The 17,043-nt window shown below is 45.2% G+C and overlaps 3 protein-coding genes across 3 annotated transcripts, besides 4 other annotated features; 1 reads left to right on the top strand and 2 right to left on the bottom strand.

Annotated features, from left to right (window-relative positions):
- Positions 1 to 122: 122 nt before the first annotated feature.
- Positions 123 to 163: a microsatellite.
- Positions 164 to 1,803: 1,640 nt separating this feature from the next.
- On the top strand, positions 1,804 to 5,559 carry PVX_087765 (calcium-dependent protein kinase 3, putative; the record flags this gene model as incomplete). The annotated part of the gene is made up of 1 exon (XM_001613364.1): positions 1,804 to 5,559. The coding sequence occupies one exon, from the start codon at positions 1,804 to 1,806 to the stop codon at positions 5,557 to 5,559; it is 3,756 nt and encodes a 1,251-aa protein (XP_001613414.1).
- Positions 4,556 to 4,575: a microsatellite.
- Positions 5,560 to 6,098: 539 nt separating the features above from the next.
- On the bottom strand, positions 6,099 to 8,820 carry PVX_087760 (WD domain, G-beta repeat domain containing protein; the record flags this gene model as incomplete). The annotated part of the gene is made up of 1 exon (XM_001613363.1): positions 6,099 to 8,820. The coding sequence occupies one exon, from the start codon at positions 8,818 to 8,820 to the stop codon at positions 6,403 to 6,405; it is 2,418 nt and encodes an 805-aa protein (XP_001613413.1). The 3' UTR covers positions 6,099 to 6,402.
- Positions 8,323 to 8,345: a microsatellite.
- A 424-nt stretch (positions 8,821 to 9,244) lies between the features above and the next one.
- Positions 9,245 to 9,271: a microsatellite.
- A 2,786-nt stretch (positions 9,272 to 12,057) lies between these two features.
- Positions 12,058 to 16,993, bottom strand: PVX_087755 (hypothetical protein, conserved; the record flags this gene model as incomplete). The annotated part of the gene is given in 2 exon segments (XM_001613362.1): positions 12,058 to 12,060; positions 12,074 to 16,993. 2 exon segments carry the CDS (start codon positions 16,991 to 16,993, stop codon positions 12,058 to 12,060), a joined length of 4,923 nt encoding a protein of 1,640 aa, XP_001613412.1.
- Between the last annotated feature and the right edge of the window lie 50 nt (positions 16,994 to 17,043).

The following is a 17,043-nucleotide window of genomic DNA, read 5'->3' as shown; positions in this document are numbered from 1 at the left end:
CATTAAAAAAAATAAATAAATAAACTGGGTAAGTAATTTTGTACCCTCCCCCAACGTAATTCTTAACTGACAAATTTGTTTAAAATGCTGTTAGCAAGACGATTGCGCGGAAGGGCATAGGGGCTGTACGAAGGGGGAAGAGCAAACTGTGTTGTAAAGTGGGGGAAAGGTGCAAGCGGGCAGAGTGCGTACAACAGGCAAAACGTGCCAAGTGCCAAGTGCGTATGCCGCTTTTTTGTTCTCACGCAGTTTCCCCCTTGGTCTTGGTGCACAATTCTAATTGCCACCCGAGGTGGAGAGTGTCACGGCGACATGTTGACCAATTAACGAAAAAAGGCAAAACAGTCCAAGTTGTAAAAAATAAAAAGCAAAAAGTGAACAGGTGAACGATGGGCGGATGAGGGAGCAAATAAGCGCTAAACGAAAAGCGAATACGGGCACACACCTTGCCAGTTTTGTGCACTTTTTAACAATTTGCTTTAACGCAATTTAACGCAGTTTATTTTAGCGCAGTTTGTTTAATGTATTTTTTTTAATATTTTTTTAATATATATTTGAGTATATTTTTTAATATATTTTTTAACATATTTTTTAACATATTTTTTAACACATTTTTGCGTATTTTTTTTTCCTCTTATGGATGAAAATACCGTAGACAAGATCGTTTCTTCGCTTAATTTTTCGCGAGAAATAGGAAATTTACACTTTTGTAAATTTAAGGAAAATAGGGAAGAAAAAATCTAATTTTACGTAGAAATAAAATTAGAAAAATTCGGCAATTTTCCAAAGTTGTAAAGGCGCGCGCGGAAGTACAATAACGCGAAAAAAAAAAAATAAACAAATAAATAAAGCAAAATAAAAAAAAGCAAAATAAAAAAAAGCAAAATAAAAAAAAGCAAAATAAAAAAAAGCAAAACAAAGCAAATTAAAAATTAAGAACAAAAAGCGTAAACTCCAAAAAGAAAAAAATGAAACATAAAAAATAAAAAAAACGCAACTCGGGAAGCATGACATTTTCTCATTTTTAACGTTGTGCCTTATCCTAAAAAAAAATAAATAACCGAAAAAAACAAACAAAGGAAAAGCCGCTACACTGCAACGGAGGATACGTCGCCCGTAAGACGTGCACCGCGCGGCGCGCTGCGGACGTCTCGCTATTTTGCTGCGTCCTGAGAAGAGGGGCGTGCCATTCGAACGCGCAGTTTGGCGGCTTGGTCATTCTGCCGTTTTGCATTTTTACAATTTTGCTAATTTGCCACTCGAGCGCGTGCATGATACGTGGAGAACGCGCGCGCATGCACATGCATACGTACGTACTCATTTGCTCAGCGCGAAGCACAAACATAAAGAAACAAACAAATAAACACACAAAGAAACACCGAGAGAGAGAGGCGAACCGAGCGCACGACATACACACACCACGAGTAGCGCATCCGTCGGGCAAAGCCCTTCAGAAGAGAAGTCGCAAAAAAAAATAGTAACTCATTTCGTATGATTATTAACATTTTTCTTTCTTTTTTTTCGACGTGGTTCGCTAGGTGTATATAATTAACCATTTTGCTTAAACTCCCATTTACACCTACGTTTACATTTACGTATTCTTTTTTCACCTGCGTGTTTGCCCCAGTCCCTTTCGCTACTTCTGTCTGCATTTACCTGTGTAGGATAGCTTGACTCTCCTCCTCCCCCCAAAAAAGTGACTCCCCCCAACCTTAGGATTATGAAGAAGAAAGTTCTTAGCATTTTGCACATGAATTGTTCAGAACTTGATAAAAAAAAAAAAAAAAATTATTACATCATAACATGAAGATACATAAATGCTTTATGTGTAACTATTTGCTCAAAATAGTTAAGAGGAAGAGGAGGAAGAAGAAGTGCGCCGGGAGTGGCAACATCGTTGTGCACAAGGATCGAGGGGGGGAAACAGATGCCCTGAAGGGAGCCAATTCGAATAGCACCAACAGCAACAGGAGTAGTTTTCTCGAAACTGACCCAGAGGAGCAGGGGGTACCTGCTTTGGGAAAGGTGCAATCGAAGGAGGGCATTTGGGAGAGTGGCGATACCACGGCGGTGGAGCCTAATGCGGATGGCTCTTTACAGTGTAGCTGCCTTTCCAATGGCAACATCAGTAGTGATCACAATGGTTATCTAAAAGAGAGGTGTGGTAAAAATGCCTGGGAGGAAGCAGTCGATGCGAACAGCTGCATCGAAAGCAACCCCCACAAGGTGAATCATCACATCGGACGGGATAATCAACACAGGAAGGAAGAAGCTCGCTACTCGTGTATACTCCTTCGTGTGTGTGAGCAGAATGGAAAATCAGCCCCATGCCGTAGGACCTTGATCAGGCGGAAAGGCATAAACGCGAACTACGCGTTGGATAGGCATTACCTCACATTTGTGGCTCAGTACCGAAATGGGCAGATAAAAAAAGACATCATGAGGGTTATCCGTTTTGTGGGTTTTTTCCTGTCACGGAGGAAGAATCAGAGGGCCATCAATTTGGTGCAGCAGGTTGGGAAGTGGGAGGATCAACCAGGTGATGCCGCTCCCATGAGGGGAGGTGGTCCAGGCGACTTCCCACCCATGTGGAGCGAACTGCACCACCTGTATAAGCGCCAAATGAGCAAACTAAACCGAAGCGAGTGCATCTATAGTGATCCCATTTTGGAAACTCGCAAAAGGAAGTCACGGGGGCTGCTCAACAAACTGGTCAAGCGAAGTGTGCGAGTTGTTCACATGCTAGAAGTGGAAAGAATTAAGCAAAAGAGGTTTGTTGGCCAGACCAACATGGGGTCTTTCCACCATGGAGACATCACCAAAATTATGAAAAGCAAAATTGCCAAACATAAATACTTAAGGGGTATAATTGAGTTATGCCAAAGGTACGTTAAGCTTGTGGATGGCTCCCTTTTTTGCATCATGAGCAGGATGGGGAAGTCTATCGTGCGAATTGGTAGGGGGGAGAAGAAGTGCCATCGGGGGGGTACTACCTCCGGTGCGCCGTTACACAGAAGGGGTAACCTAAAGAGTGATCGCACGAATGACCGCACCGAGGACACTGTCGAGAGTTGCAAAAGGGGGAGGCAGTCCTTTGAATGGCGCCACAAAGGGATCCATTATGGTAAGGCAAACCTGACCCTTTTTAAAGAAACCAATGAGGGGCCTCATCTTTCTGACCATTCGAGGGGAGACCCTTCTTCCGCTGCTACGATGAAGGGTGGACAAGAGGAAAACACAACAGTGAACTGGACAATTTCGAATGACGCCATTACGGGTAGAAACCGAAGCGGTGGAACAAAATTAACCAGACGGGGCAACATACATAGCACTGCTGAGGGGGGGTATTCCATAGGTGGCAGAGCAAATCGAGTTGCTAAGTGGTCCTGTGTGTTTCCCACATGTAGGGGGAAAACCCCCGTTAGAAAAATGCTCAGCAGGAAGTGTGACCCTACTGGTGGAAAGAAAAAAATAAGAGTCAAACAATCACACAACGGGAATAGTCATTATAGGACGTGCAATTTAGGAAAAAATCGAAATAGCCGCGGAAGAGCAACAAAAATGCGGCAATCGTATTTTCAGGAAAACCTTAAGAGGGAGCAGACCGAACAGGCTGGCGAAGTGGAAGGGGAGACAACCCTCCCTGAATATGATAGCCACGAGGAATGGGTCCACACTGATAAGCCATTTGAAACGATCTCTGATAGCCTAGTGGGGGGCAGGGACGGAAGAAAAAAAGGCAGTCACAAAATGGATGGCGATGGGAGGAAGGACCAGTGGTGGATGGCCGACAAGAGTGAACCCCACAAGAGTGAAACGGACAAGGTAAGGGGCGATACCTCCAAAGAAAGCGAAAAAAGCAGTGACCATTCGGGTAAAAAATGGGTGTATCAAAGTAGCGACAAAAATGGCATAACTCCAAACGAGCTAACCTCCGTCTTGCGCAGCGAAAACAAATTTGTGGAGTGCCTACAAAGCTGCGAGCACATCAAGAAGAACTTCAAAATGGTGAAACTGCTAAAGGATAATAGCTCCAATTTTGTATACAAATGCTTCGATACAAACCATAAACGATACGTGGCCATTAAGTGTGTAAACAAAGAGAAGCAACTCTCCATTATGAGCTACAACACCTATTTAGGTATTTACAAAATTGTGCAAAAAATTAACAACGATAATGTAGTAAAGATTTATGATGTGCTGGAGAGCCCTTCTCACTTCTTCATCGTCATGGAGTTATGTGAAGGGACAGACCTCGTCGAATATGTGTCTAAAGAAGAAATTCCTTTCGAGAAAGCGAAAGATATTATTTGCCAACTGCTCAACGGAATTAACGCTCTGCATGCCAATTCGATCATTCACAGAGATATTAAGCTGGACAATCTCATGTTCAAGGACAAAGGTTTTGAGAAGCTGGTGATAATTGATTTTGACATGAGCGTTTACATGTATGGGGAGCTTGACGTTGACGTGCCTGTCTGGAGGGACTCCTGCCTGTATGGCAGCGACACGAAGGAGGGCTTCGACGAGAATGATTTTGGTGGCTGCGGGGGGAGAGGCGAGGCCACAAAGGGGGAAGTTATCAAAGTGGATTCCACCAAAGGGGATGTCATGAAAGGGGATTCCACCAAGGGGGATATCCCCAAAGGGTATGACACCAAAGCCGACTCCACCAATCGCAGCTTGGCCAACCCCAGCTTCGCCCAAAACAGCTTGCAGGCCAACTCCGTGCAAGCGAACAAAGCCCTGCCGAAGCACTCATGCGACTGCGAATGTATCCCGAGCGCGGACGCCGCGAAGAGGGGGGGCAACGTGCTACGCGGGAGCCAATTCCTGACGAATAATTTCGACCCAAATAACACGTACACGAATAAAATTATGGGAAATAATGAGGACCGAAAAAATTGCGTGATGTACCCTCCCTACTCCGATAGTTACATAAAAATTCAGAAGAACAACAAAAAAACGGCGTCCCTTAATTACAATTATATAAGTCGGGTGGAAAACGGCTTCCTATCTGCATGCACAGGCAACACGGAGAAGACGTTCATTAACGAGGGGGACAAGGTGATTTACAACGACCTGATTATTGGGACGAAGGAGTATATGTCTCCGTACTGCTTGAAGGGGATATACAGCATAAAAACGGATATATACAGCATTGGAGTTACAATTTTTTTAATTCTCTTTAAAAATTTCCCCTACCTGTTTGAAGAGAAAGGCATCAACAAATGGCAAAACGAAGTGATTAACAAAAATAAGGACATTGTCATTCCCTTTTCCTTCCTGTTCCATAACATAACGTGCACGTATTTTGTAAAATTAATGGACGTACACTTGATGCACAACAATATTTATTTTTGCAAAAATAGTTGCCTCTTGGACAACAATTTGAAAGAAATTGAAAAACTGCAGAACATCAAAATTGATTTCAATCAAATCAAAATAAATGCCAAAAATATTTACCTGCTTGAGATTTTGAAGCGGTCTTTATCGCTCGACCTCGACGATCAGTATAGTAGCGTTTCCGAAATTTTGGAAAACAAAATTTTCGCCTGACCATTCCGCGACAGCATATGTGTACATGCGAGCAGTGAGTGTATTCCTCAGGAGGAACGAGCGCGCCTTCCCCCCACACATCTTCGCAGAACGGTTGCTCCTTTTATTTTTTTTTGAGTGTTTCCCACTTGTTTTTAATTTTTTAAATTCGAACGGGTTGTCTAGCGGTACATGGCCCACACTTATTTGTGGTACCCACTCAATCGTTCAGTTTTTTTTTTTTTTTTTTTTCCCCACCCCTTTCGTGTTTATGCCACAAATCGGTGGCCTGGGCACTTCCGATTTTTTTTTGTGAAGATTTACCAACCACATTTTACACCCTCTCGCAGCAGATACTCCTTTTCTTTTTTTTTAGTACCCTATGTTTTTGTAATTTTTTTTCTCCAAAAACTTGATTTCAGTAAAATTTTGTAAAAAGTATATTCATTTTGAAAGTTGCCTTTTCTGGCCTGCAAGTGGTCGCAGCGAGGGTGTGTTCACGTTGGGAAAGGGGCAGTCGCGGGGGGTAGCGGTGGAGAAGCGGTAAAGAAGCGGTAAAGAAGCGGATGCGCGGGACTGTCTCTGCAAATGTTTACCCCTTTGATAATAGCGCGGGGAGGGGTTAACCGTGCGGCGCAAGTTCCTCAGGCGTTGTGGTGAAGCGGGTTGGGTGCTCATGAAAGAAATGGACTACTCCGCAAATAATGGGGGGCACATATTATCACACAAAAAAAAAAGAGAAACGGTTCAGCCGCGTGATGCGGCGGGAGCGAAGGGGAACAAAACTGGCCCCAAGAGGGGCACACACTTGGCGCAAAAGGCGGCACACAATTGATGCAAAAATGGACTTAAAAAAAAAAAGGATTACCTAAAGGCTGAAATCAAATCGTCGTCGTCGTCACTGACGTAAACGATGTCCCTCTTTAAGTTGCTGAACTGGTCCCCCTCAATGTGCTTCATATCCATCGAATTAGGGGCGCCCCCGTCGGGGCTGTGCTGCGCTTGAAGGGCCGTGGCGCTGTTGTAATTCGCTCCATACGCGTCCATCTGGTGGGCGCCACTGTGGAGAATACCTCCATGGTGAGCACCGCTGTGGTGGCCATCATCGTGGTGTGCCTCTGCGTGGGAACCCCCCTTCTCTTGGCCGGCTTCGTAACCATGTGCAATTGGAGACCCTCCATAACCGCTATGACCGCGCAGGTTGTACTGATCATGCTGGTAACGCTCCTCATTTTTCCCCCCCTGGTGGAACTTTACCTCCTCGTTTGCTACGCCGTACTGCGCATAATTCTGTTGAAAGTCCTGGCCATAGAGCGGTGCATGAAAGGAGTTATCCCCTTTGCTAAAATTTACATCAACGTTACAGTCGTAGCTACCGCTTCTGCCCTTATCTTCCCTGCTTGTGAGTATACACACATCCAAGTTGCTCGCATCGGACGGAAACTCCTGCGGCGCATTGCTCACACTTTTATCGTAAAAGAGGTTACTCCTGGAGGAGTCAACACTGTTTATGTTTGTCGACGCGTTGTAGTTGATTAGGTCCTTCTTGTAGTTAGACGTGTCATACACTTGGTAGTCATATTTCTTGTTCGTTTCTCCCAACAGGTTGTCAATGGATAGGGACTCGCTCTGCGCGTTGCTTCTACTATCAGGGTCATCACCATCTTCGCTCTCGTTAAAGGTGAAATTGTTATGCTGACTATTTTTGTGGGCGGAAGATTCGGCGTACACTGCTTGGTGGGGAATTCCTACCGGTTCGTTGGCTTTGTAAGTCCTCCTTTTCGGCTTCCATATTTGGAAATTATCTATGTCATTTTTCCATATTTTTAAATTTCCCCCATCTCCCCCTGAGAGCAAAAAACCTGAGCTGCTCAAAAATTTTAAAAAGTGCACCCCGTTTGTATGTCCATGGAAGGCCGAAACGATCAGGCCGCTAGTTATAGACCATATAACAATTGCATCTTCGTACCCTGCGTAGAGGACCTTTTTCTCTTTGTTAACGCTTAGGGATAGGACCGTATTGTCGTAGAGCAACGGGGGGACGTACTGCGCCGACATGTTGTTGTCAACTATCAGTTTGGTGATGAGCGGCTGCTTTTCATTCGTTTGCCCATCGGTTTGGGTACTACCTCCAGGCGGGTCCTGGTAAGCCACACATTCGGTGAAGTTCTCACCTGGAGTTAGCCCCCTCGCATTTTTCGCCTCACTGTTGTAATGGTAATTGTAACACGCAATGATGTTATCGTAGCCTATAAATAGGTACTTATCCGTATTAGCGAAGCAGTTAATTTTTTCCCCATTTTTGAGTTTCTTGGTGTCTAGGTAGAGGGGGGGATTGCTCATCATATTGTAAATGAAGAAAACCGCACAGTCGGTCCCAAGGACGATATTGCTATAGTTGAGCAGGTGACATGTGGTAATTTTGTCCTTATCCAAACGTTTATTGCACCGTCCCCCGCTCAGAATTTTATAATCACCTAGACGTAACAATCTGAAGGCGTTATCATACCCACAGGTGCAAAATAGGTCAGGATGGAAGCTCATCATTTTTAAAATGGTGTCATTATGGCAGGGGATATTCTTCACATAAATTAGGGTTAACAATTGGGTGTCAATTTTGTAAATGTGAATTTTCCCATCATCTCCTGAAATAATCACTTCATTTTGCAATTCCGCGCAGACGATGTTTCGAGCCTTATACACAGTTTGCTCTTTATACGTTTCGCAGAATGTAGAGGTCAAGTCGTTATTATACGTGAAAACCTTTATCTCCCCAACTATGTCTGGCTCAATGATGGACCACAACTTCCCCAGTTTGCTCAAATTGCTCTTATCTTCATACACACAAATGATGAAATTGTATTTTTCGTTAATGTACAAATCGCTCATCGAAAATTTCTGCGACCCTATGCTGTTTAGCAGCTTCGTTTTTACCACCTCAACGGATAAATTAATTTTGTCGTAAAATAAAATGAAGTTCAGAAACAATGCACAACATCTCACGTCCGCTCGGATGAATAAATTGTGCACATACGAGTTGAGTACCTTCTTTCTGTAACTGATATATTCTGCGTTTTTGTAGGCCATTAATTTTTTCTTGGGTAAGTTTGGCAGGGTTGAAAAACCCATGTGCAGTAACTCCCAGTGGAGCTCTTCAAATTCGCTGTACCTCCTGCTGACTTCGTATTTGAGGTCTTTGTACTGAATGAGGATGACGTAGTAGACCTTTTCCTCCCTCTGCTCCACTCGGTTTATGCCGATGTCAAAGTGTTCCAGTTCCATGGTGCGGTAGTCTCGTTAAACTGTTGGGGTGGGAGGGAAACTAACTGGCAAGTTGCCAACTGGGGGGATTCCTCTTTCGTGCTGTTCGCGGAAGAGAGGTCCTCCCCCGCCCCCCTCTCCGCTTCGCTGTGTCAAGGGGTTTTGTGGGGGGGCGCGTTCACCTCCAATCACTGCAAACTGCAAATTCGAACTGCGAATGGTGCGTCCTTTTAAAACAATGCAGAGCGAAGCGCAGCGCAGGGAGCTCTCTCGAAAAGGATGTCAAACGTATCCATTTGGAGGATAAAAAAAAAAAAAATTTCTTTGGCTATCTTACTTACCCATGGGAGGGAAAAAAAAAATTAAAAAAATCTCCCCCCCTTGCTACACAAAACGCAAGGATTGCAAAACAAAGGGGTGACAAATAGCAACGCAATCACGTAAACATTTCGCCACAAAATGTTACACAAAAGATCGGATGGCGCGCTTAACAATCGGCTGAAATGCGGCAAACGTCCTTCGCGCAACTGCTTTGTTGAAGCAGGTGACACAAAAAAGAAGAAGAAGCGCGAGGTACACAAAATGGCAGGCACATAACACGCGAAGTGAACAAAAATAAACACCCTACGAGCGTCACCATTTGTGCATACCCTGCGGTAGAAATTCCCGAGTGGCCTCGTCCGTCGCGCAGAATATGGCCCAGAGGAATACAAACACATTAATGTATGCACTGAAGGGAAAAAAAAAAAAAAAAAAAAAAACACATACAGGAATGCGCTCATTAATGTGCTAATAAACACACATACATAATGCTTCGCACAAATGCTGCAACCTTTTCACATTCACGGCTCCATGAGGGAAGTGTAAAAACAAAATTTGGCGAAGCACAGCTTCGTGTTCAAATGCACATGTGGAAATTCTGGGAGGGTTACAAAAGCGCATAGGAAAAGGCAAAACGGGGGAGTTCCTTCAAATCGCGCGGCGCAGGGAAAATTCCACCATCAGGCAGCTGCGCAATTGAGGGGGAGGCCTAACTCTGCACGTCTTTTTTCAGGACGATTGTCCCACTTGTGCAAATTTTACATAATCGCGAAGGGGTGCTGATTTGTCCTGCAGGGGCGCATATATCACGGTGGGTACAATGGTCGCACTCGTCACTTCGCCCCCGTTTGGCACCCCCTACGATCATCCCCCTTTAAGCATTTTTTTAAATGCGACTCTGGAGCAGCATGTAGAAATTTCCCCACCCCTGAGAGGCTGCTTTAGGGGGACAAATATGTGCTCACATTGGTTCCGCAAAACTTTGCCTACTCGTAGTTATGCGAAAGTTCGCCTCTACACCCGCTGCGCCTCACGTGTGTATGTGCGGACACACATATGGGTGCACTTTCGCTTAAAGTGGCTCTTTTTCCAAATGTAACCCCCAGTGGGGGTGCAGTCCCCTTTTGTGCTCACATGTAGAGGGGGCGCCTCTACCCCTCCCCTGGTGAGCAACGTTCGGGGTGAACAGAGCGCCCGTTGTGTTCCATCAAAATGGGCAAACGTGCACACATCTATTTGCACATTTTGTTTTACACAATTTTTGAGCCTATGATATGTAGGCTGTCCAAACATGAAGACCCCACTGTGCGTAGGACGTACAGGGAAAACAATTGAGGTGAAAAAAAAAAAAAAAAGATAAAAAAAATTCCACATTTGATAATACGCATATGGTAAGCACAATTTTGCAAATGTGACAAAAAATGAAACTGTAAAAATAGTTGTGAGGAATAAAATAATATTCCTGGGTTTTAAAAAAAAAAAAAAGTTAAAAAAAAAATAACTTTAAGTCTAGCTCAATGAGAGCTTTTTGCGCAAAGGCGATGTTGCGCCATGGTGAAGCATCAACCAGGTGGGAAGTTCCAAAAGGGGGAAACAAAAAATGTCTAAAGAGCGTCATCCGTGTGATTAGGCTTCACCTTCGAGCATTACACACGGAGCTGTTTTGGTTTTCTTTTTTTTTTTTTTTTCTTAATAACTCCGAAGTGATATACTTAATATGCCGTTTTCTTCATCTGGGTGTTCATTACCGAGTGATAAGTTGCAATTCACTTCTTAACCCCCTCTGGAATACTTACATATGTTAACACGAGCCAGTAGGTTGCTCCCCATTTTTACACCCAGTTCGAGACGTGACTGCTCATCTTCTTTTATTCCTCCGTTTGTTGTTTTTTTTATTTCTATAATTTTTGGCCTTTTCTTGGTTAAGTTTGGATGCAGTTTGACCTTCGCCCGGCCCCTCTTTTGCCTTCTCAGAGGCATCCATATGGTTATTATGGTCAACAGTTTCGTCACCACTGTTTTCTTCATCTGGGGGAAGTTCCTCCTTTGGTTCGTCATCCCCGATGCTTACTTCTACAATGGGGGGGTCGATTACATTTTCTAAATTGTCTAGCGCTTGCTCTGTGGGCGATGAAGTGGTGTCTTCTTTTTTCTTTTCCAAGGGGGGTATTTCGTTACCTTCATATATGGCTTCGTCACCCAGTGGGGTGTCCTCTTCGTGTGGGTAACTCGGCTCTGTTTCTCCCCCTTCGAAGTTTTCCTTTGTTGTGAGTTCCTCTTGCAAAGTTGCCTTGGCAGTTAACTCCTCGTTGGGCTTCTCTTCTCCCTCCCCCTTGTCATCACTAAAGGGTTGCTCATCTGCGCCATTCTCTGTTAACATTCCGTTTGTGTAAATTTCCTTCACGTCAGTTGCAGTGTCTGGTGATTGGTCCTCTTCCAAATGGTCACTTGGGGTATTTGCCTTGTCCGCCTCGTGTTTATCTGCGTGAACTTCGGACGATACGTCACAGGTAGGGTTATTATTCTCCATAGCGTTTGTTTTTTCCATTTCTAGATGTGCCTTTTGTGTGGACAGATCGTCCGGCACGTGGATATCTTCGCTCTCCAGAGCTGCACCGTTTGGGCCGCTCGGTTTAGACCCCTCCTCCGTCTCTGCATCTGCCTCTTCCTCTGCGGAGTGCGATGTTCCATGTGGGGGGTTATTGCCTGCCTGTTCGGGGGGCGCCTCCCCCGACTTGGAAGTGGCTTCCATCTGTTCGGAAATAATTTCTACTAGTTCTGGAACTTCGTCCGCTTCGGCCTCTTCCGCTTCTTCTACTATTACCTCTTCCACTTCTGCGTCTTTCACCTCTTCCTCTTTTACTTCTTCCTCTTCCATCTCTTCCTCTTTTACTTCTACCTCTTCCACCTCTTCCTCCTTCACTTCTACCTCTTTCACTACTACCTCTTCCACCCGCCCCTCCAAATTCATCGCGTCCATGAAGTCCCTATACATGGCGCTGCTGTCGCAGGAATTCATATTCAAAAAATCGTCCTTAAGTTTTTCCATCTGTGTAGATCCGATGAGAAGTGATTTATCGGCAGGGGGAAGCAGACCGCCGGAGTGGGGGATCGCTCCCGAGTTCATCGCCTCGATGGAGAGGTGCTCACTTTGCATGCGTTCACTTGGCAAGACTTCCTTCGTATCGTCCGAGCTCATATCGGCGAATGCACTCAGCTTCGAATTTGTATCTTCCCCGAGGGCGGCATCACTCAGAGGATTGCTCCCCATAGGAGTGGTTTTCTTTTTTAATTCTGTGTATTTTTTTTTCCTGTGCTGGAAGCAGGGTTCTTCACTGCTGCCAAACGTGGGAACCTCCTTAACTTGGCCAAGGAGAGATCCCTTGTGATAACTGCCTTCAGTTTTTTCACCTTGAATAACCGTTTCTGCATTTCCCAATTTTATGAAAGTATCTTTACTCAGTTGGGTAGCCGAAGTGAAGATATTTTTTTGGCCGTCTTTTATAGGTACGCCCGCAGTCGAATTAATAGAGCAGTTGTTCAGGGTGATTACCGTGTTGGGTGGGGTTCCTTCGAATTTTTTTTTTTTTTCCAAGTTTTGTGTTTCCCCCATGGTTGGAGCTCCTTCATCCAGTTTTGTCCTGGGCGTTGCCAAATCGCTTTGATCGTAAATGACAAAATGTTGCGTGATTTTTTGCTTACTCTCGGGGTTGGCCATTTGGTCGATCATTTTTGCGTCTTCCATTTGGTCGATGATTTTTTCGCCTTCCATTTGGTCAATCATTTTTGCGTCTTCCATTTCGTTTTCTTCAATCTGCTTCGGACGATCGAAGGTACTCCTACCTGCCAGATTGTTTGACGGCGTTAGCTGCCCATCTGGCGACATGCCCATAACAGACGTGTCCTTCTTCTCCTTTCCGCTGCTCTTCAACTTATCATTAATGATGTAAAAATTGTCCTTTATATTTTTCGCCTTCTTCAACTTAGCAAATTTTTCTACAGGGGGTTCTGCGTTCTCCTGGTAGTCTTCCCCGTCGGGGGTGGAGCTGCTCACATTTGATTCTTCTACTGGGGGGTTCCCTTTTTTGTGTTGATTTATGGACGAGTTTGAGTTGAGGATTTCACCCTCACTTCTGCCGCTCACCATTCTGCTGGCTTCGCCTTCACTTCTTCCGCTCACCATTCTGCTAACTTCTCCCTCACTTCTACCGCTCACCATTCTGCTGGCTTCGCCCTCACTTCTGCCGCTCCTCCTCCTGAGGGCGTTCCTCTCATTGCTGAGCGGCATTTTCGCAGGGTAACTGCTCAACGACTTGTCTTTTTTTAAATTCTCGAAGAAGGACTTCCGCTGCTTAAATATGGATGTCGTTTCGCACAGGTCATTACTGCCAGAGTTATGCGTGTCGTTTTGTTTTTCATTCGTATCTTTATCGTCCACACAGTTGGGAGGTTCGTTTGCGTTTCCGCTGTTCGAGTGGATCCCCCGATGGAAGATGTTTGTGGAGCTCTCTAATTCTTTCGTGCTATGCTCCCCTTTGACGAGAATGAGGGAGCTATTTGGCACACTCTGGGTGTCATCATTGCAACTGCTGTAATTGAGGATGAGGTTGTCTCTCTCGTTGTGGAAGCTACTTGGGGGAAGTTCATCGCTGATGTTGCTTCTGCCCATTTCGCTCTTCTCCCCATGCATGCCACTGTTGAGAAAGGCCTCTGCAATGTTTGAGTTGTCCTTGATGACCTCCTCGTAATTGCTATACTGTCCGTGATCCGTTGTGTAGAAGTTAGAGCTGAAGGCGTTGCTAATGTGCAGTTGTGCGAGTGGATGTGGGTTTTTCTCATTTGACTCTTTTTCCTTTCCATTATCGAGCCCCTCCTGTTCGCTGCACTTTTGATGGGAATCCTCCTCCGGTTGGTTGGCCCCTTCCACATGAGAGGATTCGTGCGGTAAACCCATTATGTTGCTGTCCAAATGGAAGGCCCCCACTGGTTGGCGGTTCATCCATTCGGTGGCCTTTTCCTCATCGTTAAGGCCCCCTAGAGGGATAACTGCATCCTCAAAAAGGGTGACATAGCCATTTTTGTTAATTTCCAACTTTTCGAAGTTTACCTTTTTGCATATGTCCTCACTGCTGGTCAGGCTCTCCTCCTGTTGAGCACCCCAGCTAGCACATGGCTTTTGGTCCACCCCGATTTTGAGAAATTCTGACACGTTACTCGAATGAATGGAGTAGGAAAATAGATTGGCACCACGCTCTTTCATATTTTTTGTGTAAAAATCATCAATGGGTATGTGCTCGATGCTGTCGATGTTAACAGATTGCTTCAGCAGCTCTATATCTTTTTTTTCTAGCTTTATCCATTCCTTTGTGCCTACCTCGTAATTGGCACTTCTTAGCAAGTTCGTTTGCTCAAAATTGGTACAGGGGAAGTTTCTCACCTGCGTTTCACCTTCATGTGTTTTTTTCCACTCCGAGGTGTTTTCACTATGGCTGTCCTCGTTGCCTCCATCCCCATCGTGCTTTTCTTCTTCACCGTGTGGCACGCTTGACGCAGGGGGGCTTGGGAGGGCTGCGCGCTGCTCTATGTGTAATTGGGATGGTTCCCCGGATGGAGGTTCTACGGGCAAATCGGACGGCAACTCGATGGGAAGCTCGTCCCACTGCTCCTGCGGCTGATTCGACTGTTCCGACTGATTCAGCTTCCCCGACTGCTCCCCCCGCTGTTCTTTCATTTCTCCCTCCAGCTGGAGCTGCTCTTCCAGGCAGGCCTCTCCATCATGCGTAGCGGTTACCTTTCCCGTGTGCTCACCCGTTTTATTTGTGGGGCTACTTACGGGTGTCTCCTCACTTGGGGAATTTTCCCCCGCACCCACTTCGGCACTTTTAAAATTGTCATACTGTTCACCCATCAACAGTTCCTGCTGATTCGTTCCGCCCACCTGTTTTGTTTCCTCCTCCATGTTGGGGTAGACACAAATTAGGGGATTCCCCACGCTGTTAGGCATATCATTTGGTTCCACTTCTCCGGCACCTGACTGACTTTTTTGGTTCGCTTCCATCTCACTGGCAGTTGAATGAAGTTCATCCCCCTGGTTATTTTGCTGTTCTTCGAGCTTTGCCAAGATGTCATCATGATGTTCTTCTATGTCCGCGCATTCACCGGAGTCCTTCTCCTCAGCTGTGCATTTTGCGTAAGTTTCCCCCTCGTGATCGCTGCTCTGGCTTGCCATGATTTTTATCAATTCTTCCTCCACCTGGGAGGTCATGTGGCTAAATAGGTGGTCCCCCTTTTCTTCGTCACTTTGTACATTCGCTTCTTCCGCGTGGTTCTCTACATTTGGCAGCGGGGTAGGGTCGAACGCTCCCAGGGGGGTTTCATCCTGTGGCGATCCATCCTGTGGCGATCCATCCTGTGGTGATCCATCCATCTGCATGCCTTTACTTTCCACGTCTAATTCGTCCATCTCCTGCGCCGTCTCATCTGCTCCATTTTGCTGCTCAACCCGCTCAACTTCACCAAGCGCGAGATCTCCACTTGGGGGTGCCTCCTCCTTGTTCTTTTCGATAAAATTTTCAATTATATAATTTACTTCTTCGTAATTTTCCAATGAGAATGAATTTTGTATAAATTCTGCGGAACCCTTTTTGGAGTTTTCTCCCTGATCTGGTGTTCCATTTGGGAGAGTCTCCGTCCAGCTGTCGGGCTTTGTTTTACTACTACGTCTTTCCACCTGCTGCGTTAGGAGCTGCGTTTGAGAGGGGGACTGATGTGAAAAAGTGGCTGTACCTTCTGCGTCATCTTCTTTGTCATTGTTCACCAAGTTGGTGCATCCCTCATCAGTAACGCTATGCTTGTCATTGCTCCACTGGCGCTTCCTACCCTTCGTGAGAGGGCTTGCAATGTGCCTTTGGCTACCATACGAATGAGCAAAACTACCCGCATTGTGGGTATCCCCTTCCGCTTGGTCATTTCTTCCCGATTTTTTCCTTTTCGCACTGCTTTTTTCGCTCCGTTTAGCATATTTCTTAATTCCCGAATGGATAAAGCTTAAATCCTCGCTGACGTGGTAGTAGGACAGGGAGTCACTTTTGGGGGGTCCCTTTTTATATGCGTTTTTTTCCTCTTGGAAGATTTTTCTACCACTGCCACGTTGCTGATTCTTCAAAGTAGAGCAGTTAGACGAAATGGCATTATAATCGATGTAGTCGTTTCCGATGTGATGGGCACTTCTGTCCTCCTCCCCCTCCTCTTCACTGGAATAATCTGTCTTCTTCTCAATGCAGATGTATTTCTTATTTTTGTAATTTGTCAGGTAGTACTTATACGTCTTGTCATATGTGTTCAGTTCATTTTTCTCCAAATCGATTTGCAGCGAGAGGAGTTTTTCTCCTTTCTCTCTGTTCCTCCCTCCATCGATGATTATTTTTAACTCCCTTAAACGTTTTTCGATGTATCCTCTTCTTCTCCTCTTCAGACATGTGTAAATAATCGCTACAAATAATTCTAATATGAACAAGGGTAGCACTGAATACAACACGGAGGAGAGAAACACCTCTTTAAAAACGCTAGCTATATACTCCACATGTATGATGTTAAATAGGGACAAAAAAATCGACGTTAGGATGGACGTTAAAATGACTATGTAGAGGGTTAATGCTTTGAAGGTGTTTACAACTAGGGCGTATAGCGAAATGACTGTCGACATGAAGAATATAAAAAACAGCAACACATGGTTGTATATAAATAGTAAAATGCAAAACACCGTTTTGATTCCCAGTACAAATACTAGGAAGGTAAAATTGATTCGGCTCCAGTCTGTCTGTTTCGGGAACAAAAACCGCCTGCCCTCTGCTGTATCCTCGTTATCCCGCATCTTGCTCAAAGGGGGGGCAGCCAAACAGACATAGACACGGTGGGGAGAGG

Source organism: Plasmodium vivax, chromosome 1 (assembly GCF_000002415.2).
Source record: "Plasmodium vivax chromosome 1, whole genome shotgun sequence".
NCBI lineage: Eukaryota > Apicomplexa > Aconoidasida > Haemosporida > Plasmodiidae > Plasmodium > Plasmodium vivax.
This window is presented reverse-complemented; position numbering and strand designations above follow the sequence as displayed.